The sequence below is a fragment of the Eucyclogobius newberryi genome, unplaced genomic scaffold, assembly GCF_026437365.1.
Source record: "Eucyclogobius newberryi isolate DKJ021-1_F unplaced genomic scaffold, fEucNew1.0.hap1 SCAF_9, whole genome shotgun sequence".
Taxonomy (NCBI): domain Eukaryota; kingdom Metazoa; phylum Chordata; class Actinopteri; order Gobiiformes; family Gobiidae; genus Eucyclogobius; species Eucyclogobius newberryi.
In genome coordinates this window covers 21,858,672-21,886,387 of record NW_027316532.1, presented here as the reverse complement: position 1 = coordinate 21,886,387, position 27,716 = coordinate 21,858,672, and the positions used below count along the sequence as shown (strand labels likewise).

The 27,716-nt window shown below is 41.4% G+C and overlaps 1 protein-coding gene across 1 annotated transcript in view; it reads right to left on the bottom strand.

Annotated features, from left to right (window-relative positions):
- Nucleotides 1–904: 904 nt before the first annotated feature.
- Nucleotides 905–27,716, bottom strand: part of pla2g4ab (phospholipase A2, group IVAb (cytosolic, calcium-dependent)) — a 34,652-nt gene continuing 7,840 nt past the window's right edge. The window contains exons 6-19 of the mRNA XM_072439069.1: nt 25,228–25,265; nt 23,223–23,367; nt 20,764–20,900; nt 19,326–19,548; nt 18,607–18,721; nt 16,006–16,143; nt 15,823–15,912; nt 13,521–13,586; nt 11,962–12,092; nt 11,782–11,887; nt 10,755–10,939; nt 9,237–9,426; nt 3,058–3,215; nt 905–1,223 (exon numbers count right to left, since the gene is read on the bottom strand). Coding sequence (XP_072295170.1) covers nt 1,065–1,223; nt 3,058–3,215; nt 9,237–9,426; nt 10,755–10,939; nt 11,782–11,887; nt 11,962–12,092; nt 13,521–13,586; nt 15,823–15,912; nt 16,006–16,143; nt 18,607–18,721; nt 19,326–19,548; nt 20,764–20,900; nt 23,223–23,367; nt 25,228–25,265 — 1,881 coding nt within the window. The 3' untranslated portion in view covers nt 905–1,064. The remainder of the gene's footprint in view (nt 1,224–3,057; nt 3,216–9,236; nt 9,427–10,754; nt 10,940–11,781; nt 11,888–11,961; nt 12,093–13,520; nt 13,587–15,822; nt 15,913–16,005; nt 16,144–18,606; nt 18,722–19,325; nt 19,549–20,763; nt 20,901–23,222; nt 23,368–25,227; nt 25,266–27,716) is intronic.

Genomic DNA, 27,716 nt, shown 5'->3' with positions numbered 1-27,716 from the left:
TGGGAACAGGTCTGACTTACTGCCGGCAATGCGAACACAGCTCCTGCTCCGGTCATACAGGGACCGGACAGCCCTGAGCAAAGGGCCCCGGACCCCGTACTCCCGGAGCACCCCCCAAAGGACACCCCGAGGGACACGGTCGAAAGCCTTCTCCAGATCCACAATATTAACTATTTAGATAGATTTAAATACCGTATATTCCGGACAACAAGTTGCACCTTTTTTTTTATGGTTTATAGGTGCGACTTATACTTATATACTTTTACTCCGGAGCGACTTATATGTGATATTATTTGTTATTTTCACACTTGCAACCGCATTTCATACTCCAGAGCAACTTATACATGTTTTTTTCTTCTCTATTATGTATTTTCTGGCTTGTGCGACTTCTACTCCGGAAAACACGGTACTTGAAAATGAGATACCCAGCTTTCCTTTCATGTTTTTATTCAACAGGACAAATGTACAGTTTCACGACGCTCATGGTGCTCATTTTTTTATGTTTCTTTTGCGTTATCATGATACAAAAGACAATTTACCTTTTCATTCCTGCAACATTTATTTCCCCAAATCATTAAATACAGCACAAACCTCCTAGCAGACAATTAACAACTAAATCAACGTCGATATTGGATACGGTTCTGCAATATTAGTGTAGAAAAAAACTATAAAAAATATTAAATAAAAGCGTATCGAACTGTGATCACATTTTGGTCCCTCAACCACCAGTTGGAAGCGACTATTATTTACAGTCTAATGGTCATAACTGCGTGCTAAAAACGTGGCTAACAGCGAGCGATTTCCAGAGAGAACATTATACAGTTTCAAGCCAAATAAAGTAATGTAAAAAAAAAAAAAAAAAAGAAAGAAAAATGTATATAAAATAGTAAGATATAAAAAAGAACAATATCCCACAGTCTCTCTCCAGTCAGATGCAACCTTTGTGCAAATAAAGCCACGTGAAGGTGTAGTTTCTCAGTTACGTTTGCTTCAAAAAGCCACCGAGGCCGCAAAATGTAAAAACTAAAGTTCAGTTTCCCCCACAAAATAATCCAGATGTTGAACTATTGCTTGTTGTTGTCAAAGAGATTCCACGGTTTGCTCTGCATGTCCCGTTTGACCAGTTTCTTTTTGGGGATGGCGCTCAGAGAGAAGGGGCGACCGCCGCTCGAGGGGCTCTCTTTACGAGCCACGATGCAGTCCTTAATGCAGTCCTTAATCACCTGCAAAAAGAAATATGTAAAACAGGTCAGTCAACGAGGACGCACAAAACGTTTAAAAGTCATATCAAGACTAGATGTTAATTTGAGCAAGAGGTGACACTGAAACAAAGGAGAAATATGAATAGAAGGTTCTTGCTCTGTATTATTTAGAACTTTTAAGTATCAAACGCCTATATTTGAAGAAGCTATAACTATTTTGACAAATTTAGTAATTTAATTATCGCTTTCTGGACAATAAACAGATTCCAAATCATGCCAAGAGCATAAGAGGTTTTATGACTCACACAATTTCACAATTCATGATTTACCACTCAGAGGATCATTTATTTAATTTATTTTATTTATTTATTTATTTTATATTTTATTTATATTTAATTTATTTATGACAAACTTTATGTAATTTCAAAACAGTTTGTACTTAGATGAGAGTCTGGTTTACTTATGTTTTGAATTGTTTAGTGTTTTTCTTTATCTATATATTTATTTAAATTTACTGTATTTAATTTGAGACATCATCCTAGATTCAGCGGTGATCGTTTTGAAACCAGTCGCGCCGAGCGTTACACTTAGCTCCTTTTGAGCCCATCACCCTGAACTTGAACTCAACCCATCGTTTCTCATTCAAACCCGAGTTCCAGCAACAGTAATATTTGTAATTTGGGTTATTTATTATTACAAAAAGCAGGAAGCGCGATGAGCTCATTCCAGATTATACATTTGCATCACCTTTTCATCACCTTTTCATCAGTGGAAGTGAGTCAGAGGAGCCAGTGTTTGAGGTTAGATTGACCGCTCGCACACGACACACACACACACACACACACACAAACACACACACACACACACACACCTTGGCCCCAGCAGACCTGCACCAGCCGCTCGCATATGCGTTCATAGCGAAATCCGGCTGTTGTGCAACAAAAAGCAGGCAGTGTTGGCATCATACTGTCATTTTGATGCTGATGAAAGGGCTCGACACTCCAGTTCCGATACCACAATGAGTAACAACGTTCCTTGTTCAAGCAATAGAATGTCATTTTTCACCCAGAATAATTGTTATTTCATTAATGACACCACGTCTTGTATTCATTCTGATAAAGATAATTATAAAACTCTTCAGGAAACATCCAATTTTGTCCTAATTATGCTTTGGTTTGCTTGTTTCTATTAAGTTTGATACTTAAATTGTTTCAATACTAGTTTTAGTGTCAATTAAATCTCATTTTTGATATGTCTGACAACCCTGTTACCCCAATTGCTATATCAACTTATAGTTCAATAAAGATGACTCTAATATCATGCTCATGTTAAATAAGTATACATTTTTATTATTATTATTTTATTGTTATTATTATTTTATTATTAGTATTATTTCTATTTCATTTTTATTTTTATTATTATATTATTATTATTATTATATTATTATTATTTTTCTATTATTGTTTTAATTATTATTATTATTTTATTATTATTATTATTATTATTACTTGTCATTATTTTTCATGATGTTTACACTGAATATACCTCGTTAATCAGGCCAGACAATATACTCCAGTCAAATTATAAATTGCAATTTGGAACGGCACAATTATCAATGTTTTTATGGAGGAAACATGTGATTCTTTAGCAGTATTTAGTCTTCTCTCACACGTCGATGCTCCTGGACGGGTTAAATGTTCGGGAAAACACAAATTAGGGCTTTAGATAATAGTATTTTTAACAGAATAGATATTTCAGTGTTCTCTCAAACTCCTACCATGACCACATACTCTACATGCACTTTTATTTTGTGAACGGACCGAGCGCTGATCCGTTTGGCGAGCGGCGCGTTTACCTCCAGGTTGTTGAGCGTGTTGAACTCCATGAGGTCGTGCATTTGCGTGAACGCCTTGTTGTTGTACTGGAAGTTGAACGTGGAGAAAGGCGACTCCGGGTCGTCGAAGATGTCAAAATCCGCGGCGTCCTTCTCCTTCGCCGTCTCCCTGGTGACGCCTGCAAACACATCGGAGGGTTATTCTCGCCCGGCACTGACCGCCGCACGACTCCGACTGCCCTCAGACACTTTACATAGCCATCATTCAGTCTAAAGACCAATAATCTTTAAATTTGACATAATATTGCGATGTTTTGGGTGTTAAATTCAAAACTAGTAGATGTAAACCTTTATTTTGTGCAGCAATATTAATCTAAAACAGCTGAATAATAGAAACCAGTTCAATGACTTCCTGTTCAAAACTGCAGAACGGCATCATCACAGGCAATTCATCTTCATTTACATGTTTTTATTGTAGAAAATGATTGTTAAAAGGTCTTTTGTGTGTACCGTATTTTCCGGACTATAAGTCGCACCTTCATAGTTTTGGCCGGGGGTGCGACTTATACTCCAGAGCGACTTATATGTGATATTATTCATTATTTTCACACTGACAACCACAAGAGGGCGCTCTAGGCTCTAAGCAACGAAGAAGAAGAATCTGCACTTCCTCTACCTCTGGAGTTTGTGGAGTTGTTTAGAAGTGACACAGAGGAAGAAGAATTCAATGGATTTAGTGATTTGGGGTAAAACTGATGCTTTGGTAAACTTGTTAGCATGTTCTTTATGCTATAGTTATCTGTGTAACTGTGCGAATTATAGTCCGGAAAATACGGTAATTCAAGCTTTACATTATCACCACTATAAAACGTCAAATCTAAAAACGGTAAGTATTAAAAACGTCATATTTCTAGATTCTTTTCTGTTTTTTGCTAAATGTCGCCTAAACTTTACAAAAAAAATAAATACAAATCTAGAGGAAGAACATATTGTAGATTTAGAGTCGAGTTAGTGTTTAGTTTAAGTCTATGTTTATCTTATTTTGGTATCTCCTTGGTAACTCCTTACTTTTCATGCCTTATTTGATCATAGTTTGTATTTTACCGTTTAAATTCATCGTTTTGTGTCAGCGAAGCGAACAGTTTTGTTTTTTTTCACAATAAAACATCTTCTGAGTCTGATTCGCTGTGTCCACCGTCCCTTTTAGCCTACACACATCTGAAATAGGTCATCACCGCTGCACAAAGAGAGCGGAGAGTGGGTCATGTGGAAAACGCGTGCCTCTAATTGCAAACAGGAACTCCGTATATGGGCGTGATCCGGGCGCGCTTTGCTTATGCAACGCGGGACGTATGTGGGTGACGGCCTCGAGAATGTAAAGCGTGGAAAAAGCGGGCGGATGCAGACTTTTGAGCCGGTGATGCAAGGTTTGTATATCCAAAGAGCATCAACAAACCCCCCCCGGCCCTAACTCCCGCGCTTCATAAGGGGACGCGAGGGGCCCGTAAAACGCCGCTCGCCGTGGAGGTATGTTAGCTCATTTCTGCACAGCTGAAGCGTGTTATATCGGGGTCACTTCACCGAGGGGCCCACCGAACACAAAATGGTCGGTTTCCAGGAAGTGCTGCGTTACGTGGATGTGCCGGTAAAAGGATATTATTGGTGGTTTTCCGAGTGTTTTACTTCCAGACAGGGAGATTTCCATAATGTACAAGTATTTTTTAGAACTGTCTTGGTAACAAGCGCTGAAACTATGTCATGCAGCTGACACATTAAGCAGAATAATCCCCGTAAACCCTTTTCAAACTGTACGATATATTTCAAAACATGAGCTGCGACAAATACATAGCAACATGAAACTCTTTACTACTTCGTTAGTGTCTGTATTGAGTCACAGAAGTGATTTATTTCACTGTCTACAGCAAAAATCTTATCGTACCACAAAGAAAGAAATATATCCGTCCAACATTTACTGTACAATAAGTTAATATTGTAATTTTTGTTAACGAACACTTAACAAACAGTGTTGTACACTTGTGGACACTTTTGGACACTTGTGTACACGTGTGGACACTTGTGGACGCTTGTGGTCACTTGTGGACACATGTGGACACTTGTGGACACACGTGGACACTTATGGACAAACGTGGATGCTTGTGGACACTTGTGGACGCTTGTGGACGCTTGTGGGCACACATAAGATAAGATATTCCTTTATTGTCCCACATGGGGAAATTTCATTGGTGCAACGCAGGTAGATACAGAGGTAGATACAGAAGAACAGAACAGATCACTTATAGGAAGTCTGAAAAACACTTTCAGTAGAAGATCTCCTATAAATAAATAAAAACTCCCATAGACAAATGAATAAATAAATACATAAATACCATTGCATGTGATCACGACAGTAATTGCACATGAATATGTGTCACGACAGCACATAGATTGCACATGAATTTCACAGTAATTGCACATGAATTGCACATGAATTCCAACAGCAATTGCACATATGACAGAATTGCACATGGTTAGGTCAGTATTGCACATGTTCAGTACTAACAGTTTTTGTTATAAAGTCTGACAGCAGCAGGAAGGAAAGACCTATGGAACCTTTCCTTCACACATCGAGGGTGGATCAGTCTCTCACTGAAGCTGCGCTCCAGAGCGGACAGAGTGTCCTGCAGGGGGTGACACTCATGGTCCAGCATAGATGTGAATCTAGCCAGGACCCTCCTGTCCCCCACCTCCTGCACCGAGTCCAGAGCACAGCCCAGGACGGAGCTGGACTTCTTGATGACTCTGTCCAGCTTCCTCCTCTCCCTCTCTGTGATGCTGCTGCTCCAGCAGGCCACACCGTACAGGAGCTGATGCCACCACAGAGTCGTAGAAGGTCTTCAGGAGTGGCCCTGTCACTCCAAAAGACCTGAGTCTCCTCAGGAGGTAGAGCCGACTCTGGCTCCTCCTGTACAGTGCGTCTGTGTTATGAGTCCAGTCCATTTTGTGGTTCAAATGAACACCCAGGTACTTGTATGAGTCCACTCTCTCAATGTCCCGTCCCTGGATGTTCACTGGTGAGGGGGCAGTGCGGTGGCGTCTGCGGAAATCCACCACCATCTCCTTGGTCTTCCCCGCGTTGATGAGGAGGTGGTTCCGCTGACACCAGTCCACAAAGTCCTGCGCCAGTCCTCTGTACTCCGCGTCATCGTCGTCCGTGATGAGTCCGATGATGGCAGAGTCGTCAGAGAACTTCTGCAGGACACAGCTGTCCGTGTCATGTCTGAAGTCTGCAGTGTAAAGGGTGAAGAGAAAGGGCGCGAGGACAGTGCCCTGGGGCGCCCCCACACTGCAGGTCCGAGTGTCAGACACACAGTTCCGGGCTCTCACAAACTGGGGTCGGTCTGTGAGGTAGTCCAGGATCCACTCTGCCAGGTCATACTCCACACCAGCCGTCTCCAGCTTGTCCCTCAGGAGCAGCGGCTGGATGGTGTTGAAGGCGCTGGAAAGATCGAAGAACAGATTCCTCACAGAGCTGCCAGGCTTTTCCAGGTGAGAGAGAGAGCGGTGCAGCAGGAAGATGACGGCGTCCTCCACTCCGATGCCAGACCGATATGCAAACTGCAGCGGGTCCATGGCTGAGCTCACGGTGGAGCGGAGGTGGTCCAGGACTAGCCGCTCCAGTGTCTTCATCAGGTGGGACGTGAGAGCCACTGGCCTGAAGCTGTTGAGGTCTTTGGGGCGCGATGTCTTAGGCACAGGTACCAGACAGGAGGTCTTCCAGACCTGTGGTACCACCCTCAGCTTCAGGCTCATGTTGAAGACATGCTCCATAACTCCACACAGTTCATCTGCGCAGGACTTAAGGAGCCTGGGTCTGATGCCATCAGGTCCTGCTGCCTTCCTCACTTTAATCCTCTTCAGCTCACTCCTCACCTGTGCTGCTGTGACAGTCAGTGGTTGGCAGGGGGACCGTGTGCTGGGGGGATGGGTGAGTCCAGGCGAAGTGGGGAGCTGATGGTCCGGGGCAGATAAGCGAAGAGGAACAGATGCAGGGCATTGTCCAGCTGTGGAAGAGGGAGCATGCAGCTGTGCAGGGGGAGGGGCGGGTGACCGATCAAACCTCAAGAAGTGAGCATTTAAATCATTCACCCACTGTAGATCCCCCTCTGTCTGGGCAGGGGGGATTTTGAAGCCCGAGATGGTTTTCAGGCTCCTCCACACTCCCTGAATGTTCTTTTGCTGCAGCTGCTCCTCCATCCTCCTCTTGTAGCCGGCCTCAGCCTGCCTGATCTTCCTCCTCAGCTCCTTCTGCACAGTCCTCAGCTCCTCCTTGTTCCCTGACCTGAAGGCTCTCTTCTTCTCCTTCAGCAGAGCCTTCAGTTCACGGTTAATCCATGGCTTGTTGTTTGGAAAACACCGCACCGTCCGGGAGGGAACAATGTTCTCAAAACAGAAGTTGATGTAGTCCGTGATGCACTCTGTGATGGTGTTGATGTCCTCCCCATGTGGGTCATAAAGCTCAGTCCAGACAGTGGTGCTGAAGCAGTCCCTCAGAGCCTCCTCGCTCTCAGCAGACCACATCCTCACCTCACGGGACACCACAGGCTGCCTGCGCACGATGGGTTCATACACAGGCCTCAGATGTACAAGGTTGTGGTCTGAGCTGCCCAGGGGAGGGAGGGGGGAAGAAGAATAAGCCTCCTTGGTGTTGGCAAAAAACAAGTCCAATGTTCTATTCTCTCTGGTGGGGCAGGTAACATACTGGGTGTATGTTGATAGAACAGAAGAGGGAGAAGCGTGGTTAAAGTCACCAGAGATGAGGAAGAGAGCCTGTGGGTGCTGTGTTTGCAGCCTACAAGTGCAGGAGAGCAGTGCTTCACAAGCATTTTCAGCATTGGCAGACGGGGCCACATAGACTGCGATCAAAATCACATGTGAGAACTCCCGGGGCAGATAATATGGCCTCATGCCAATAGCCAATAGTTCAATATCCTTGTTACATAGCTGCTCCCTCACTGTGCAGTGTTCGGGTTTGGACCAGCTCGTGTTCACATACACCGCCAGACCTCCACCTCTTTTCTTCAAGCATTCTCTCGTTCTGTCCGCCCGCAGCAGATGAAAATTGTCCAAACCTACAATAGAGTCTGGCATTTCTGCTGTTAACCAGGTCTCTGTGAAAATCAAGACACTGCTGTCCCTATAAATCCTCTGGGACCGCATGAGGCTCGCTATTTCCGTCATTTTATTTTGAAGGGACCTCACATTACCCATGACTACGGCGGGAACCGACTTCCTGTTTGTCCCTCTCTTCTCTCGGAGTTTACGTCCAGCCCGTCTGCCTCGTTGCGTTTTCCTTAGGATGTCCGCCGGGATAACGTGACGATCTCCGGGTAAGATGACTGTTCTCCGCAGTTTCATGAGTTCCTCCTTTGTGTAAACGCGGTACGGCGCCGGCCGGGGGGCGGGGCCGGAGCCGGGGGACTCAGAGCCAAGACACATCGCCAACGACACGACGAAAACACTCAATCCAGCCGAATAAAGTCAAAACAAGTTAATTTAAAGCGATTCCAGTGCGTGTCCCGATCGTTCGTGAAGTTCCTCTTTCATATAAACGTGTATATAAACGTGTACCGACAACACGCCGTACTTTAGCGCGGCCGGAGGGCGCGGGGGGGGGCTGGTGGGCTAGCTCGGAGCTAGCTCACGTCACAACAACACAACGAACGCAATGAAAAACGCTCAAATCCAGCCGAAAAAAGTCAAAATAGTTGAATTAAAAAACTATTCCAGCGCGTGTCCCTATCGTACAGTAAAATAGAAAAAATATACTAATTATATTTACAAAATATAGGAGATAAAGCACAATAAGTGTGAGAAAGAAGAGAGAGCGTTTACACCGGGCTGCCAGCTGTACCAGCGCCTTAACGTCCATGTATGGCTGGTACAGCCACACATGGACGTTAAGGCACTTGTGGACACACATGGACACTTGTGGACGTTTGTGGACACACATGGACACTTGTGGACGCATGTGGACACTTGTGGACACACATGGACACTTGTGGACGCTTGTGGACACACATGGACACTTGTGGACACTTGTAGACACTTGTAGACACTTGTGGACACACATGGACACTTGTGGACACTTGTAGACACTTGTGGACACACATGGACGCTTGTGGACGCATGTGGACACTTACCAGGCGCCTTGAACGTCCTAAAGTTGATGTTGACCAGGACAAAGTGGATGACCGTGGGACAGTTCTTTTCTCCTTTTCTGGGTTTGAAGACGTAACATTCTTTGAGTCCCTCGCGGTCGAACACTTTGGGGTCGATCTTTGGGAACGGGAGTCTGTTCATCCGAGCCCACTTTTCAGCCAGTAACAGCTCCTGACAACACACACATACTTATACTTTACATTATATTTGACATTATATATAACGTAATAGTGCGCTGGTGTATAAGTGTGTTGTGAATGCAGAGTAGCCCACGGCAACCGTCCAGTGTTTACAGCATGTATTTCATGTTCATTAACATACACTATCCTGACCAAACAAACAAACAAACATTACTGACGTCACAGCTTGTGCATTTTAATATATTGTGTGTGTGAACCACATATTGTTGAACATCATAAAACACTTCCAGTATTGCACTGCAGATTCCATATGTATTAGTTTGATGCATTTAAACCAATTTCAGCCGAGTCACAGAGTCAGAGTCAGATTCTGCTTTTATGTTAAAAAAAAGAAGAATCTTGTCCTGACAAGTCACGGGTGAAATTCCACTTTCATTATTGGTAAAAAAATCAACCAGAATAGACTCATCTTTCTCGTTTCATATGAAAAGGATGTGCGCCTAAACACGTCTGCGGAGAGGTCATGAGTGCAGTATGTTTCTCGTGTACTGTAGGTGAGCCACAGCCCGCTGGAACACTCTTTTTATCATTTATACTGATTTATAGAGAAGTTGTCCTGGAGCCCTGTCCCAATAATGATAAATCTATCAAATAAGCTCAGTTTCCTTGACTGCGGCTTATGTTAAAGAGCTCAGATTTGCATTAGAGCTCGCTAAGCAAAAGGACTGACCCGTGGACAACAAAGTATGAAACAACGTGACTATCTGGGGAAAATAAGCAGGATCAGTGTTGGACCATATCATATCACTGATGTATCGTGACGTAGCTATGACATTCTGAACATTTCGATCAGCAGCACTTAGCAATGATCAGCAGCATTTAGCAATGATCAGCAGGGCTTAGCAATGATCAGCAGCACTTAGCAATGATCAGCAGCACTTAGCAATGATCAGCAGCACTTAGCAATGATCAGCAGCACTTAGCAATGATCAGCAGGGCTTAGCAATGATCAGCAGCGCTTAGCAATGATCAGCAGCGCTTGGCAATGATCAGCAGCGCTTAGCAATGATCAGCAGCGCTTGGCAATGATCAGCAGCGCTTGGCAATGATCAGCAGCGCTTAACAATGATCATGTTTTTTATAAGGGAACAATGGTTTAAAGTCTATTTGTTAATAATAAAAAGTACTTTGCAAGTCATTTATCTCTGTTCACCAAATACTACTACTCCACTCCTCCCTCAATCGGGCTGGACGCCTTGACAAAGGTTTGGCTGCTGACCCGACCTCACCAAACATCAACTGACCGCATACGACACAGAGCTGTAACGCCACGGTAACGGAAAAGAGCCCGACACTGACTTTGAACGGCGGGCTGGAGTCGCTGGGTCTGGCGGAGAAATCAAAGGAGATGATGAGGTCGACGGTGCGCTGCGGCCTCAGGAGGAGCGGGTACGGGAGGTTATAGGTCAGACCACTGTCCACCACATGGATCTTCTTGCTCTTCACGTCCAGAGGCTCGTTGATGCGGTCGAACTCGTCTGGGTCTGGACATGCGGCGCAGAGAAGACGGTCAAGATAAGAGTGTGCGCAGAAGCCACATAGCATCACGAGGCAAGCTATTAGTGAGCAATAATCAATACATACTCAATAATTAGTCATCTTAAATAGGCTGATCTTTCATATGCACTTTTCTAGCTTCAGCGCTGTTCAAGCATTTCATTTTTATTTTTTATTTTTATTAATGGCAATAAAAAATATTACAGAAATTAACATAACAATACAGTCATAAATTAACAAAAATAAAGATACACCCCATCCTCCACCTCACATTCACACACAAAAACTTAATCAAAAAAGAAAAAACACACAATGTGTTTTAATAGGCCATATATTTATTTTCCTAAATTATTAATATAGTTTCCAATTATTTATTATGATTTAATTATTTTTCTGTTATAAACTTGTTAGCATGTTCTTTATGCTATAGTTATCTGAATAACTGTTAATATGTTACGTTAACATACCAGACACTTACCACAGTTCTGTCTGTGCGTCATGTAGCTGAAGGTGTTAGCGTTAGCATACGTACACCTATTCACCATGTTCTCTCATCTGTTATTATTTTAAACTGCATTTCAAGATGAAATGTCTGTTCTTGGTCTTGGATTAAATTAAATACATTTCCCCAAAAATGTGACTTATACTCCAGTGCGACTTATATATGTTTTTTCTTCTCTATTATGCATTTTTTTGCTAGTGCGACTTATACTCCGGAGTGACTTATACTCCAGAAAATACGGTATATGTCATTTAAAAGCCTATTTCCAAGAGTAAAAGCATTTCCATGACTCCAGGCGGTCGGTCGCGTGCCATACGTCGCGCTCACCTGTGACGGCGTCCACTTCCTCCTCGGGCGTGGGGGCCTCGCACGTGTACTCCTGAGAGTAGGGAATGCTGGGAGTGAGGTTCAGCCCCAGCATGAAGTTGTGAACCTGGAGAGAGGCACACGTGAGTGGATGGGCTGTTGACACGTAACAACAATCGTGCAGTGGTGTCGGGGCCGCACCTTCCCCGCTCGGCCCTCTCGGGTGTTGAACAGAGCAGAGTCGCTGAAGAAGGACGTGAACATCCGCTGGACCCAACTGGCCTGCGCCGTGCGGTGGTACTCCTCCTCCGCCTCCGTGTTTTCAGACCCCGCTGCGATAAGACAACGATATAAGAAGTGATGGAAAAGGAATTTGTTCTGCATTAGAACGTGTTCATCTCAATGGCGCTGTCACGTTTTACAGCAAAAATTGGAATAATAATCAGATAACCCGATAATTAGATCTGATTTGGTGTTAACGAGATAAATCTGATCATCACACCCGGTGATGTGATTTTTTTTGCACAATTTTCCTTGTCAAACCTAAATTGAGCTGTTTTACATGACTTACATCGACCGATCTAGTCACTCTTTTCTTTTACCAGTATCGGATAGTGACATCCCTTATTCATGCTTTATTGTGCTCTCCTCGGATTTTGTATTTTATGTTGAAGACAAAGTGCATTGGATTTTTTTAAAAACTCTTTCCATCTTTAAAATGTTGCTTGTCAAAACGGTGTCGAAATAAATCAGATAATTCACATCGGGTCAGTTATTGCTTTGCCTGGATTGTTCCACAGTGAGGAATTAAACTGATCTTTAGGTCACGTTACAGGTCAGATCTCTGGAGGGGCGACCATGCATTTTTTTGAGCTATGGAAAACCTGTTGATATATGTATGACATGAGAGAAATAAAAAAATACTGTAGAGTGGAATAGCCTAGGCGATCTTCAGGCAACGAAAAGTTACCCAGTGCAGCAAAATATATATATATATATTTTTTAAAGTAAATATTAACCGAATTTTTTTTAATATATATACACCTGTATTTTAATTTTCTCAAATAAATACAATTATTCATGAATGCAATTGTTTATATCTCGTAATAGTGTAATTATATAATGCCACAGTCACGCTGGAGAGAATGGGGGTTTTATTCTGCAATTTTCTCCAAAAACATGTCAGCTTTACTACATTATGACTTATAACATGTTTTATTGAATATTAATACCATAAAACAATAAAATAAAATGTGTGGCTAATACATAAAATAGCTCAAACTGCTGAAAATCCTCTTTATTCAATATTCACTTTTGTTCTCACTGTTGTTCAATAATACTTAAATATGTAATTATGTTGTGACGGAGTTTATTTTATTTTTACTGGGAGTTTATTGATAAAAAAAGAAGATTTATTGTATTTTATTTTTGTTGTGACGCTGATATTATAGTCATCAAAAAATAAAGTAAAAATACCATTTTGCTGGTCGGCTGCATGTCTGTAATGAAATTAATTCTGACTTTATTTGTAAATTTTCGCTGTTTTTATATATATTTTTCATTTGTGTTACAATAACAGTTTTCTATGTAATATGCCTGCATAAATATATTTTGCCTTTTGAACATTCACCTCACAGTTTTATTGCATCACAGCAGGAACTGGTTTTGCACCTTTGCGTTACAAAATGGAATTTGAACCGTCCAAACCATAATTTAGTGTATATATATATGAATCACGCAGACTTGACCTTTGACCTCACCTTTCCGTGGCTCGTCGTCATTATCCAGGCTGTCTTCTCCCACGATGTGTTGCGGTTTGATCTGCTCTGGAACACAGTCACAAAGCCACACATCACACGTCACGGTCTACAATCCCCGCGGCTTAAAACTGAGCTGCAAAATGCTCACAATTATATGGTGGCGTTTGTCTTTTAACTGTCGGATTAAAGTGACGTATGACAGGTTTTTACCATGTTCTATTTTTGACTTTATTTAGTGTATTTATACCTGTTGTACATATAGATTATAGTTTTACACCAATTGAGCAGGTACTTGTGGAGAAAACGTTGAAAAATATGTAGAAAATGACAGGAAGTGACATCACACTAGGGACTAAACTCAATCCAGTCAAATTGTGTGCAGAATTTACACAAAGAAACAAGTTTTTGGACTCTCTAAACATTAATTCACCAAAATAAAGTTGCTCTCATATATTTTTATTTGTCAAATTAAAAAAAAAATGACATCTTGGTCTTAAATAAATATCCCAAAAAATCTGACTTATACTCCAGTGTGACTTATATATGTTCCTTTCTTCTCTATTATGCATTTTTTGGCCGGTGCGACTTATACTGTATACGGTACAGTAATAATAGTAATACGGTAATCAATTGCAAACCACAAAAAGAAGATTATTTTGTCCACTCAAAGGCCTTTTTAGTGGCGTTTAATTCAACATGAAATGACTTCGCGACATGAATAAACCTGGTCAATATTATCATGAGTCCACTGTGTTCTCAAAGTGACAGAAACACCAAAGATCTGATGCGTCCTCGCAGAAGGCGGACACATTCTCGGCGCCTTTAAAACACACTGAGCGCGTGTGAATGGAAAAAAGGTCACGAAAGCGCTCAGCCAAACGCAAACATCCGACGGGCTGTCACGGGATCCTTTTTTTCACACAATCAGATGAGATAAGTTTAGACGGGCTATTTTTAAACCATAAATACATGTGACAAAGGCATTTACAAAGAATATAGAACAATACGGGAATATCAGTTGTGCGCAGAGGGCGGAGCCTAGAGGGATTTTCTCACCGGTAGAAAATCTAAGGTTACGCATAGCAACCAAACAACAAATATTTGAGCAGAGATTTGGAGATAAACGACTCCATTGATCCTGAATTCAACCACAAAAGCCACAAGATATCAGCCAGTTTGTTGTGGTTACTGCGTCGTGTGAGAAATATGTAACAAGACTTAATTCGGTGGCGTGTTTACGGTACTTAAAGTAAAAAGCGGTGTTGCGACAACCACAGTGACTACCGTGCGTTATTGGAATCAGGTACAGTTTGTCCCAGTACAGTAAAATATGCAAACAGTGCCGTCAGGTCAAAAGGGGAAACGGAACTGTATAAATATGTACATTTGTTTTACATTTCAGCTTAAAATCAAATGAGTTTCACCATTTTTGCAACTTAAAAGTTTTGGGTCCGCATACATATATTATCATGTATTTATTCGATCTATTTTTGTGTCATTTATGGGTCATGCAAAACATAAGAACAATGCAAAGGTTCTTTTTCCCTTCAATGTATTGATGGGTTTCACAGTCTGCCTAGCGACTGAAACCCGTGAAAGCTGTTACAGAAAAGCAGCAAATATAATAGAAAAGAAAAATCTAATAGAAAAGAAAAAACATATATAAGTTGCACTGGAGGATAAGTCACATTTTTTGGGGAAATTTATTCGATAAAATCCAAGACCAAGAACAGACAATTAATCTTGAAATGCAGTTTAAAATAATAACAGATTAGAGAACATGGTGAATAGGTGTACGTATGCTAACGCTAACACCTTCAGCTACATGAGGCACAGACAGAACTGTGGTAAGTGTCTGGTATGTTAACGTAACATATTAACAGTTATTCAGATAACTATAGCATAAAGAACATGCTAACAAGTTTACCAAAGCATCAGTATTACCCCAAATCACTAAATCCATTGAATTCTTCTTCCTCTGTGTCACTTCTAAACAACTCCACAAACTCCGGAGGTAGAGGAAGTGCAGATTCTTCTTCTGCGTCGCTTAGAGACTAGAGCGCCCTCTTGTGGTTGCCATGTGATAATAACGAATAATATCACATATAAGTCGCTCTGGAGTATAAGTTGCACCCCGGCCAAAACTATGAAAAAAGGTGCGACTTATAATCTGGAAAATACAGTGTTTTTTTTTCATGTTTGTCTTTGCAATGTTTGCCTTTATTCTTGCAGCTATACTTTAGAGCTATAGTCTGTGATGTATGCACGAATGTCCGGTTTAGCTGACTCGCACGGGCCTTACCGAGCTCCTCCTCCATGGTGCTGCCCCCGGTGGTGTCCTTCACCCCCAGCACGCGGTTGAACAGGATGGAAAAGGCGCTGCCCCACACTCCTGCCGATGACCACAACACACAGTCAAGCGAGAGGCGGCACAACGGACGGACAGCGGGGGAATCGCTGTCGTGCTTCAAAACAAGGCGCTCACCCATCAGGAAGTGCAGCGGGTTCTCGGCGTATTTCTTCACGACGGTCCCCATGAAGAACTTGCTCCCGAACAGGTCCGGGGTCATGAAGGTGCCGTACTTGGCCATGCCGATCTCGTACGGGCTGAACTCCACCCAGTCTGCGGGACGCACGGGCAAAAAACACATTTTCGACATGCAATTTAAAGGAGACGTATTGTGCTCTTTATCAGGAATCAAGTATTGAATTATGACATAAGTAGATCGTCATTTTGCATTTTGTTCTTTGTAAAACGCAATATTGATCGAAAACGACTTAGTAATAGAAACGGGTCCACTGACTTCCTGTTCCAAACCACAGAACTGATAAGCCCCGCCTCTTTGTAGCGGAATTTTCTTTTAGCACGCAGAAGATGGTCATTTGAACGTTTTTATGTTTGAAAAGATGCTAAGAGACATTTTAGAACCAGACATGTGTCGCGAGAGACTCCATTTTTCTAATAATCCCAACTAAGTACAGGGATGTGGGCGGGGATAGGGAGTAGGGAAAACTGGAATTTTCTGAGCACTTGGGGACAGTTGCAGGATGGTACAGGATTACTCAAACATGCATAAATCAATCAACTGATGACGAGGAAACACTGCTGTAAGTTTAAAAGCTCATTAAAGTTGATTTTGCAGAATATGGCTGCCAAAGTCAAAACGTCTTGATTTTTAAAACGGTGTCCAGACCTTTGAAAGCTTTTCTACTGCGTATGTTGTAGTTCGGTACCACCCTCGGGCAAACAAGGGTTCACACATACAATAGAAACACTTCAACGTAAGTCAATAATAACAACTCAAGTGTTTAAATTCAAGGGAATTTTGCCTTTGAGCTAAAATCGGCTTCACTGGGGAAAGAATGCATGGCAAGTTTGAATGCATTTTTAGAGGCGTTTTAAGTGGTTACTGGTAAAGATGTAAGGATGTAAATGTATGTAAGTCAGTGGTTCTCAAATTATGATACGCGAGCTTCTTCAGAAGGCACACGGACTTCTCTGCAGTTCAAATATTTGCTGAATTTGGTCAAATGAATCCAAAGTTTTGTCCTTCTTTGAGTCAATGTTTGTTTATAACAGGAAGAGCAGTTGTGTAGTCGTATTTCAGACCAGTTTAGACCTAGAATTGTCCTTTCATAGACCCGGTTTAGATCTGGTACTTGGTGTGAACCGTTTGAGAACCAATGAGCAGCACACAGCAAAAGCCAATACAAATATAGAGCATTTTTCTTTCATCGCTTTGTGTTTTATTACATGAATGTCCTTTGTGCAGCTTGCAGCCCATTTCTTACATGTGGTTTAGCTTAATATACATGACTGATTTGTAGAGACATTTTCAGTCAAATCCATTTAAAATGAACATGTTCATTATTGTTATTTGATCCTATGGCAGATTTAAATAGTTTTTCTTTTTGACTTATATAGGTTGTTTTGTCAATCACTCAGATGTAACTGCTTAAGACCAGTTTAACTTTAATCTAACTGCATCTTGCTCCTTGTAGCAGTAGCACATGTTAAAGTAATAAAAGCCACTTACACTATTGCTATGTTGGTTTAATTGTGTCTAAAAATAGGCAGTGTACCTTTAATATAAAAGGATAAATGTTCTTTTGTAAAAGTTCTTTCATAAACTCGGGAGAGAGTGTCGTCTGCCAGAAAGAAGGAACACTTGAAATATGAGCACGACATCGCACAGTAAACACCCGAGCGGCGCTAGTTTTAAGGAAATACGAACTGCCACGTTAGTTTGCATATGCTCAAACTATTCGACCGGTCACTCTTTAGAGCATGAAATCGATTTGCAAGTTTCAAAGTAAAACAGCCAGTGATAAAAGTGAACTCCAACCAGAAGAACTACAACGGCATGTTTGGTTTGAGCCCAGTCTGGACAATGGAGTCGTCTTGTTCTGGTCTTGGCTTAGTCCTGGTGCTAATCTTGGTTTAATTTTAGGTTTAGTCCAAATGTGTTGAAAAATGTATCTAAAACTAAACTTATCATTCATTCAAAAGTATTCTAACCCTATAGATTGATAAATGAGTAGCACTCCAACTGTTGTAGTGTGTTGCTGCTGCTCTTTTGCTTATTTTATCATTTGTTTAGAAAATAAAAAGCTATTGAAATATGCAAAATTTGAATATTGAGTATATTGTTTGCAACTTACTACATCAAAAAGAGCTCATTAAAAATGAATTGAACAGAAAGGTCATGTTTAATCTCCCAAACAAGAGTATTAAGTGATATTTCTGCCCTTTTCTGGTTCATTTTATGGTCCATTCTTTTTGTTATGTGCCTAATTAACTAATTAAGGCAGATTCCTGATGCACTGACACGCAATCCAAAACCAAGTGAGACCTCTGACCAAATAATGGCATCGGAAATAGAAACAGGCTGACTGCAAATGGAATGTAAATAACCCTACAGCGATGATGAAACGTGCTGAGAATGCCTCGTCTACACAATCACTATTAAAGGAGCGCCGCGTAACTTTTTTGGTGGTTATTTTACGTGCAAGATCAAAGTAAAACACGACAAATACAAAAATAACAAAGGCTTTTACAACCTATAACACAACGTGACTTGTTTACCTGCAAACATGAGCTCGGAGACGTCCGGCTTGACGTGCAGGCAAGTGAAGAGAGGGAGAGGACACTGGGCCTGGTCCACTTTGTTCTTAATTTCACTCAGTTTGATGTCCATCCGCTGGTGCCGGAAACATAAACACGTCAACACAGGAGGGCGCAGTGACACGTCAAAGAACTGCTCGATATCTCATGCTCTGTTGCGAACTTGAAAACTTTGCACGATTTCAACATAAAGAAATGAAGATAAGTTTGTTATCTTAAGTTCGGGAGCGAGACCACGCCCCTTCCAGCGGCTACACTATTGAATCATCCAGATCACATACCCCTGTGTTCATGATTTTTGTGCCCCTCCCTCCCACCCTCTTTTTAATTGTTCTAATTATTCAAATTGATCTCCTAGATGGGGGTATCGAGGCCTGGGAGCCTTCAGCCCTCATCGCCAGAAGCCCCAAAACGGCATTAACTTCCGTACATTTGTGTTGTTCATGTTTCTCTCCTGCCAATAAACACTTTTCATTGTAGCTGGGGTTGTGGTCCTTGCTAGTGAATATAACGTGAACGCGACTGTTTAATCGACTAATTCTGACTTCCCTGTACCGTACATAATATTTGCAATCCTCAGCACACCTGATCGCGGGCCGAGTCAAATCCCTTGCATGTTTTGCCCATATCCCCCAGCCCTAGTATCTATAACGACCCGATGTGACCCTCGTCCCTCTCACCGCGGGTATGAGCGTCTCCCCGATGAGCATCCCAAAGATGTCGGTGAATGTGACCGGCTGTCCCGTGGCCTTCTTGGCCCACAGAGCCTGGATGTAGTTGGTGATGTGTTTGGGCAGCAGCAGCCTGAGGGGATTACTGCTCACTCTATTCATCAGCTCGCTGTTGATTTCCTTCGGGCCCTTATTTGGAAAGTCCGGATGCGAGTAGAGAGCGGACATGTACCTGCAGGTATGCGCAAAGACAATGGCAAAAGCATTAATGAATGAGGGAAACATCCAAATAAATTCCAAAAGAGGCTCAGCAGTATCAACCACAAGAAGTCACACGCTAAAAATGTTATTCGGTGATGACTATTTAGTACCAGAGAAGGGAAGGGCGGAATTAAATTGGAATTTGGCGTCCGAGTAACCTGCGGCTCAATCACATATGAACTGAATTATATTACCCTCGAGGTGGTCCTGCTTTTTACCAAAATGCTGCAACATGAATATTATTATTCGAAATTCTATACCATCAGAATACATTTCCCTGAACACGACACTGCAGGAGCGTCCAACTCACTTTCAGAACTGTGTATTTGGGCCTCAAAACTCCTGCCATGGACAATATAATGGATATCTTTGGCACATACGTCTGGCGACTGTGAAAAGGCCATCACAGAAACATGGATGACACAAACTGCACTAATGATTAAGATAAGATAAGATAAGCCTTTATTTGTCCACATAATGGGGTAAATTCCAGTGTTGCAACACAAAGAAGGTACAGAAGTAAAAGAACAGATATAGAAAAACTTAAAGAGAACCTTTAAAAAACACTCTTAAAGAAATAATTCTTTAAAAAATAACAGTTTAAGTACTGGACCAACACCAGAACTGACTTACAGAACTCAGCTTGAAAATGACACAAACTGGACCAAAGGCGACATTTTTATTTTGGAACCAGAGTGCAGTAGCTTTTTTTTCTTCTTTTTTTTCATTTTGCAATTTGTATTCAAATATTTCCTGGATGGATTAAGAGGAAATTAAAAAAGAGCTCTCTTCCTCGTTTAGTGGAGGTCAGGCCGTGTGTCGTCCTTCTCTGTCCTGCACACTGATAACAGGCGCAGAGCAAAGACAGACGAGCATGGCATAAGCTCTCAAAACCATTAGTGTGTCTGTGCATCACTCACAAGACTATGAACGCACAGGAGGAATTCATGCAAAAACAAAAAAGTACTAGGAATTTGTATTTGTGTGTAAAAAGGCAGATTAAACTCACAGTTCACTCCCAAATCTTCACTCTTTTTGCTGTTTATTCATTCATTTCAGTCGACCAATTAAGTGACTACACAACTAAAGTGAAAATATGTCATCATTGTTTCATATCTTTTATCATTTATACTTTTTTGTACAGTGGTTTTGGTAAAGTTCATAAACAGTGAATGTCCGCACTGACCACGTGGATCCGGAGAGGCCTGCGACGTACGTGGCACAGTCCAGGACCCCGGACTCAAACAGGGCTTTCATGACCCCCGAGAACCCGACCATGGCCCGAAACCCACCTCCAGACCCGGCGATGGCGATCACCGGCACCTGAAATACACACCGCAAATCGCACGTTAACTCACATAAGTACGCAATAAAAGCATGAGGCATCAAACAAGCTTTCATTAAGTGACATTCTTCGTGCTTGAGCAACTTCCCCTTTTTAATCCAAGCTTTGGAATTTACGTGTATTTCGTAATCCCAGTTGCAAAACCTCTTCCTCCTTTTACTTTTTGGTGGTTCATTCATCACTGCGCGGTGCCCAGTGAATCCAGATTTGGCCCGGGGGCAGAGGGCGGCGGCGGGATCTCTCATCACCGGCGTCCTGAGTGAAAACAGGAGCTGGCCCGAGTGGGAAATCACAGCCCACAACACGGGCGAGCGGCCAAAACCACATCAGGGAGAAGATGAAACTTAAGCGGTTTCTCTGCCGTCCGGGTCACGCTTCACAACACGTGGTGCAGCAGCAGGATTCAGATAAAGAGTTATACGCACTGTCAAGATTTACTGATATATTGTGCAGTGATAATAACACATTTTGATACAAGAAAAGCAATTGGGCAACATCTATTAAAACCAGAGTCATTATTTGCATACTGAAGATTTTTGTTTGTGGGGCATAAACTTAAGACTTAAACAGGGGTGGACAATCAGTGTTTAATTTTTATTTATTTTATTTATTTTATTTATTTTATTTATTTTATTTATTTTATTTATTTTATTTATTTTATTTATTTTATTTATTTTAATGTATTTAGCTTAAATTATCCAGGCAATATCAGTAATGTGCTCAAATGTGCCTGTAGATGTCTTTGTCGAGGTTCAACTATAGCACAAAAATGAACAAACCACAACATTAACCACAAATGTGAAGCAATGTCGCTTTATCTCCTTTTTTTGTGAGATTACACCAGACGATTCTGTTTTGAGGTCATTTTTTATATCTTGGGTTATTTTTCTCTTAAACGCCGGACTAAAATGGGCCTCATTTCAAGCTCAAGCTGTTCCAGAACCTTTGGAAAAAGAACAATGGTCTGGACTCTTTGTCAAGCTGCAGTTTTGCCCTCTGATGTTTGATTTACTCAGATTATAAGTGGAAACAGAGGAAAATCAGATTTAAAAGCACATTACATTTGTTTGGTCAATATAAGGAGTAAAGCTGTTGGGCATTTGTTGGGTTTTGACCATTTAAATACATTTAATCCAGACAGAATACATTTAAAAGCCCTTTTGACATGAACTAAGTGAGTTACACCTTTCTTTTAATGTATAGCATTATTATTCCAGCAGCGTGAGAGTCTTTAGGGGAAAAAATTGAATCAATAATGAAAAATGTTGCAATCTCCAAAACATCAATTGAAAAATCATCAAATATTCAACGTATTTCCCACTTCCATTTTGAACCAGGCGGTTTTGAAATTGGTGGTTAGTGACGTTGCCATTGCAGGTGGTTAAAATAGTCAATTTAAATGTTGTTCTGCAATATTTACTCTGCACCTCTTTATAAATAACATGTTTTAGGAACCTCAAACCACCCTTTTTTCAAAGTTATTTCCCAAGAGATCTCCTCATTTTTATAAACGCTTTTCTCTTTGTGCACCAATTTTTGAGCTATGGGTAAATAAAATAAAGTATTAAGAGGAAATGATGGTTGTAATAAACAATTATTTTAGTAATGGACTAGTCAACGATCATTTTTTTGATCAGTCGGGGTATCAAACTATTATTTTTATTGTACATTGAGAATTTGACATTATCACAAAAATAAAGGTTGGAATGTGATGCTTGAAGGATTCTAAATAAAAAATATTTACAAAAAAATGATATAATTGCTAAAGACCTGATCTTTTTTGTTTTATATATATATATATAATGCCAATTTTTTTTTGTTTTAAAAAGTAATTAAGTATGTGTTTTAGAGTTTGTATAGTCCAGAGAGCGACTACCGTATTTTCCGGACTATAAGTCGCACTGGAGTATAAGTCGCACCAGCCAAAAAATGCATAATAGAGAAGAAAAAAACATATATTGCGGTTGCAAGTGTGAAAATAACAAATAATATCACATATAAGTCGCTCCAGAGGATAAGTATAAATATAAGTATAAGTCACACCCCGGCCAAAACTATGAAAAAAGGTGCAAAAAATACGGAAAATACGGTACTATTATCAATAAACGACTACAATATATATTTTTATAGCCAATCAGTCATGTGTAGTTGACTAAAAAACAAAAACTAAACAGAATTGTCTCTCTTTGCATTGCTCGGGGTGAACTTCTGTCACATAAAAACCGCTCTCTCTGACATTTTCGTCTTGCTAGTTTTGGGGTCCCACGTCACTACCCGCCCTGAGGTTATAAGGGCGTCACCTCCTCCGGCGAGCTGGGCAGGTAGCGCGGCTTCTCCATGTCCAGCAGCTTCTTGATCCCCAGCATCACGCGCTCTCTCCGGGTGTGTCTGAACTCCTTCTCTCGCTCGCACAGGGCCACGTTGAAGCGCAAGTCCTGGATCGTGCTGCAAAAGTCAAACGCTGCGTCAGTGGGAGTGAGGAACGCCGATTATCACCATTATATCTCTGCTTTCCATCAAAAGAGTGCCGCTTAAAGGTCTCGATCGAGGCGCGGTGATATAAAGGACGGCAAGTTAAAATGTAGTGAATCACGTGTTTTCCCCACAATCTTCAGGTTTTCAATGTTACTATTCATGAATATAAACCAACCACTTTTAAACAATGCCATTTAACACACAAAAAATATTCACATTTATTAGTAGGGAGTCATTAGGACTGGTCCAAACATTGTTTTAACCTCTTTGTTCAGAATTGCTTCATGTTTGGGTGTCGTCTGTGTGCCCTTTCACTGCTCAAACTAATTACCCATGGCAGGATTAATAAAGTGAAATAAATTGCATCTGATATTATTATCATTTATTCATTTATTCATTTATTCATTTATTCATTTATTTTATTTAATTATTTATTTTGTTTTATTGATTGATTGATTTTTTATTATTATTATTTTAAAAATTTGTTATTTTTATTTTTTCACCCGAGCAGAGCAGAGTCAGGTTCACTCTGGAGAAAGTGTATATAGTATTATTTTGTGTTTGGCTTTTGTGCGTTCTTTTAATTGTTCTATACAATTGTGTTTTAGTTTTCATTGATTTGTGGCATGTCTTTTGATTTGTGTCTGTTTTTCTTTCCCTGGTCGTGTTTCATTTGTTTTGTTTGATTTTTCATGTTTATATATATTTTTGTTCTTGGGGGAAAAAAAAGTAAAGAAAATAAAGAAAAATATGCGGAAAATGTGTAAATTGAGTGAATTTGATGAAAACACTATTTTCTCTATAAACATATCTCAAACGGCGTCTTCTCAGCTTCATCCGGGTTTAGCAAAAATCACGCCCGTTCTTAACAACTAAGGCCGCAGTTATTTTATAACTTGGTTTACAGATTTTTAAATGAAAAATATTGAACATGCGGGCGAAATATAAATATCATTTCAATTTCAAAAGATTTTTTCTTCCGGGTTTTCCCAAAAGGGACCACGGGAGGAGGGGGGGGGGGACGCGACGCGCAGGAGCGTGTAACAGAGATTAGATTTAGCGTGTTTTGCATTGGTAGAACTGACGCTTCTAAGTGTGCAGCCTTAGTCACGGCAAAACGCGCTGGAGAAAATGTGGTAAACGGGTTTAAAATGTGTATTCTGCACCTAGCAGACAAGGAAACGGGCGCGCGCGTCTTCTCATGCTCCCCCGCAGCCGGGACGGACTCGCTCCGTCACAGACTCAGGCAGGATTTCGATGAAAAATTGCTTTTTAAATTTAATTTAATGCTATTTTGCCTTGTCGACGGTACTTTATAAAAAAATAATTATAATAATTTATTTTATTTATATTGTAGAAATCAATAATCTAAGTGCGGCGAATCCGTAAACCAAGTAATAAAATAATCAATAAAAAAAATAGCAGTACTTGCAGCCCCACAATACTGCACTCTGAATATTCTACTTTAGCATTTCCTCACAACAAAAACGCTCGCTTCCACGTGTGAAATGTGTCGTATTTTTATCAGTTAGAAGACGTCGTGTTTATGTCTCTGCCCCGCTGTGGAGATAAGATCTGTCTGAGGTGTCAAACAGAGAGGCCCGACCTTTCTGTTACATTCACCACTCTTCTTCAGACTGTTACGAAGCGCAGAGGAATGAAAAGCACTTCCATCGTCTTTGTTAAACTTGGGGAATGTGCAACGCAACTGCGAAACCTAAGTTTACGTTACGACACGTCACTCGCAACGCCGTAACATCTAATTTTAGCAGCGAAAGAGCCTTTGATGTCAAGTTTGAGTTGTGAAACGAGGTGAGGAAACGCGCTTACCAGAGCTCCAGAGACATTTTCAAGTGTACTTTAGTGGCCTGTGGAAAAAAACACACAAAAGAATCATTAAAAAACTTGAAATATATAGATCTAGATATGTTTAAAAAATATTTGAAAAAAGCTTATTCAAAATAGAACATGAAAGAAAAAGAAAGTTACGTCGTAAACTTTCTTTATGAGGTGATATTTCTGCACTTTCTGACTCATTTAACATAATTTTTTTTCTAATAATTAAACGTCAACTAATACGTTTAATGCATGTTTCAACTAGTAACAAAAAACGTTCTTAATAATCGCTCTTAATTAGAATTTTCCATGTTTCATTTTAATCTGTTTGGTCGCATGTTTCAAGTAAACATGACCAAACAACTGGCTTTGAGGGGTTCCAGGGCCTTCATTGCCGCTTGCAGGTGTAACTGGCTCTTCAGTATTTTGCAGGGTTTTGGTGAAATATTTGGGACCATATTATTTGTTTTAACGCGCTCGTGCAAGTGTTATTTTCTTCTCAGAGCTCCACAGAGTTCTTGGTTTGTTCTTTGGCACGGAGCAAATATGATGATGTGTGTGATCGCGATAAATGTGTCACTTTTCAATGATAAATCGCATGCGTTAACGTGGTAACTTTGACAGCCCGAGTTTCAACACATTTCTGATTGACATAATATTGTCTGACTCCAAAATAAATATCGTCATATTCCTTTTCCACCTCAACTTTATAATGTTTTATGTATGTCATATATATGTAAACAGCAAGACATTAAGCTCCCCCTTTCTCTCTTTCTTTCTCTCATTTGAAGACGTACAACTGCAGAAGACGTACAACTACAGAAGACGTACAACTGCAGAAGACGTACAACTACAGAAGACGTACAACTGCAGAAGACGTACAACTACAGAAGACGTACAACTGCAGAAGACGTACAACTACAGAAGACGTACAACTGCAGAAGACGTACAACTACAGAAGACGTAAAACTACAGAAGACGTACAACTACAGAATACGTACAACTACAGACATTAAATACACATTAAATATACAAAATCATTGAAATTCTTCCTCCAAAGTCTGAACTCTAATAATAATAATAATAAATCTTTTGTTTATATCGCGCTTTTCAGGGACCCAAAGACGCTTGACATATACAAAAAAAAAAAAAAAAGGGGGGGGGATTTACAGACAGGGGTGGACAGCACGTACAATACACAATAATGAGTGTAGGCAATGGGGTAGAGGAGGCTAGGGGTAGGGGAGGTCATAGGCTTGGGTGAAGAGGTATGTTTTCAGGCGGGATTTGAATGTTGTGAGTGAGGGAGAGTGGCGGACAGGTTGGGGGAGGGAGTTCCAGAGTCGGGGTGCTGTTCGGGAGAACGCTCTGTCACCAAAACTTTTGAGTCGGGATGTTGGTGCGGTCAGGGTGAGAGAGGAGGAGGATCGGAGAGCTCGGGAGGGGCGGTGGGGGATGAGGAGGTCAGACAGGTAGGGGGGGGCAAGGTGGTGAAGAGCTTTGAAGGTGAGGAGGAGTATTTTAAAGTTTATGCGCTGCTTGATGGGGAGCCAATGGAGAGAGCGGAGAACGGGAGTGATGTGTTCACGAGACCGGGTGTGGGTGAGGAGGCGGGCAGCGGAGTTTTGGACCATTTGGAGTCTGTGGAGGGAATGGGAGGAGATGCCAGTGAGGAGGGAGTTGCAGTAGTCGAGGCGGGAGGAGATGAAGGCGTGGATGAGGGATTCAGCAGCGGGGAGGGTGAGGCAGTGTCGGATTTCGGCAATGCGGCGGAGGTGGAAGTATGAGGTCTTGACGATGTGGCTGACATGGGGAGTGAAGGAGAGGGTGGGGTCCATAATGACACCGAGATTGCGTGCCAGGGTGGAGGGGGATATGGTCGAGGTATCGATGGTGAGTGAAAAGGGACCAGTTTTATTGAGAGTGGATTTGGTGCCAATGAGGAGGAGCTCTGTTTTGTCACTGTTCAGTTTGAGGAAGTTGTGAGTGAGCCATGATTTTATTGTAGAGATGCAGGTTTCGATGTGGCTGAGGGGAGGGTTTTGGGTGGATTTGGTGGTGAGGTATATCTGGGTGTCGTCAGCGTAGCAGTGGAAGTCCAGGTTGAGTTGGCGGAGGATGTGACCAAGGGGGAAGAGGTAGCAGATGAAGAGGAGGGGGCCGAGGACTGAGCCCTGGGGGACCCCTGCGTTACTGGGGAGAGGGTGGATGAGTGACCGGAGAGGGAGATGAACTGTTGCCTGTTGGTGAGGTAGGATGTGAGCCAGTCAAGTGCAGAGCCCTCAACACCCAGTTGGCGCAGCCTTTGTAGGAGGATGGAATGGTCTGATCATTAAAGATTAGAAACTATTGGACCTTAATTAAAATTGTATGAACTGCACAGCCCTAAGTGAACTGTTCTTTTAGTCATTATTATATTAGATGTTTCTTTATCTTGGCATGAGACGGAAGATCAAACGAACACAGCGGAACTGCCAATGCTT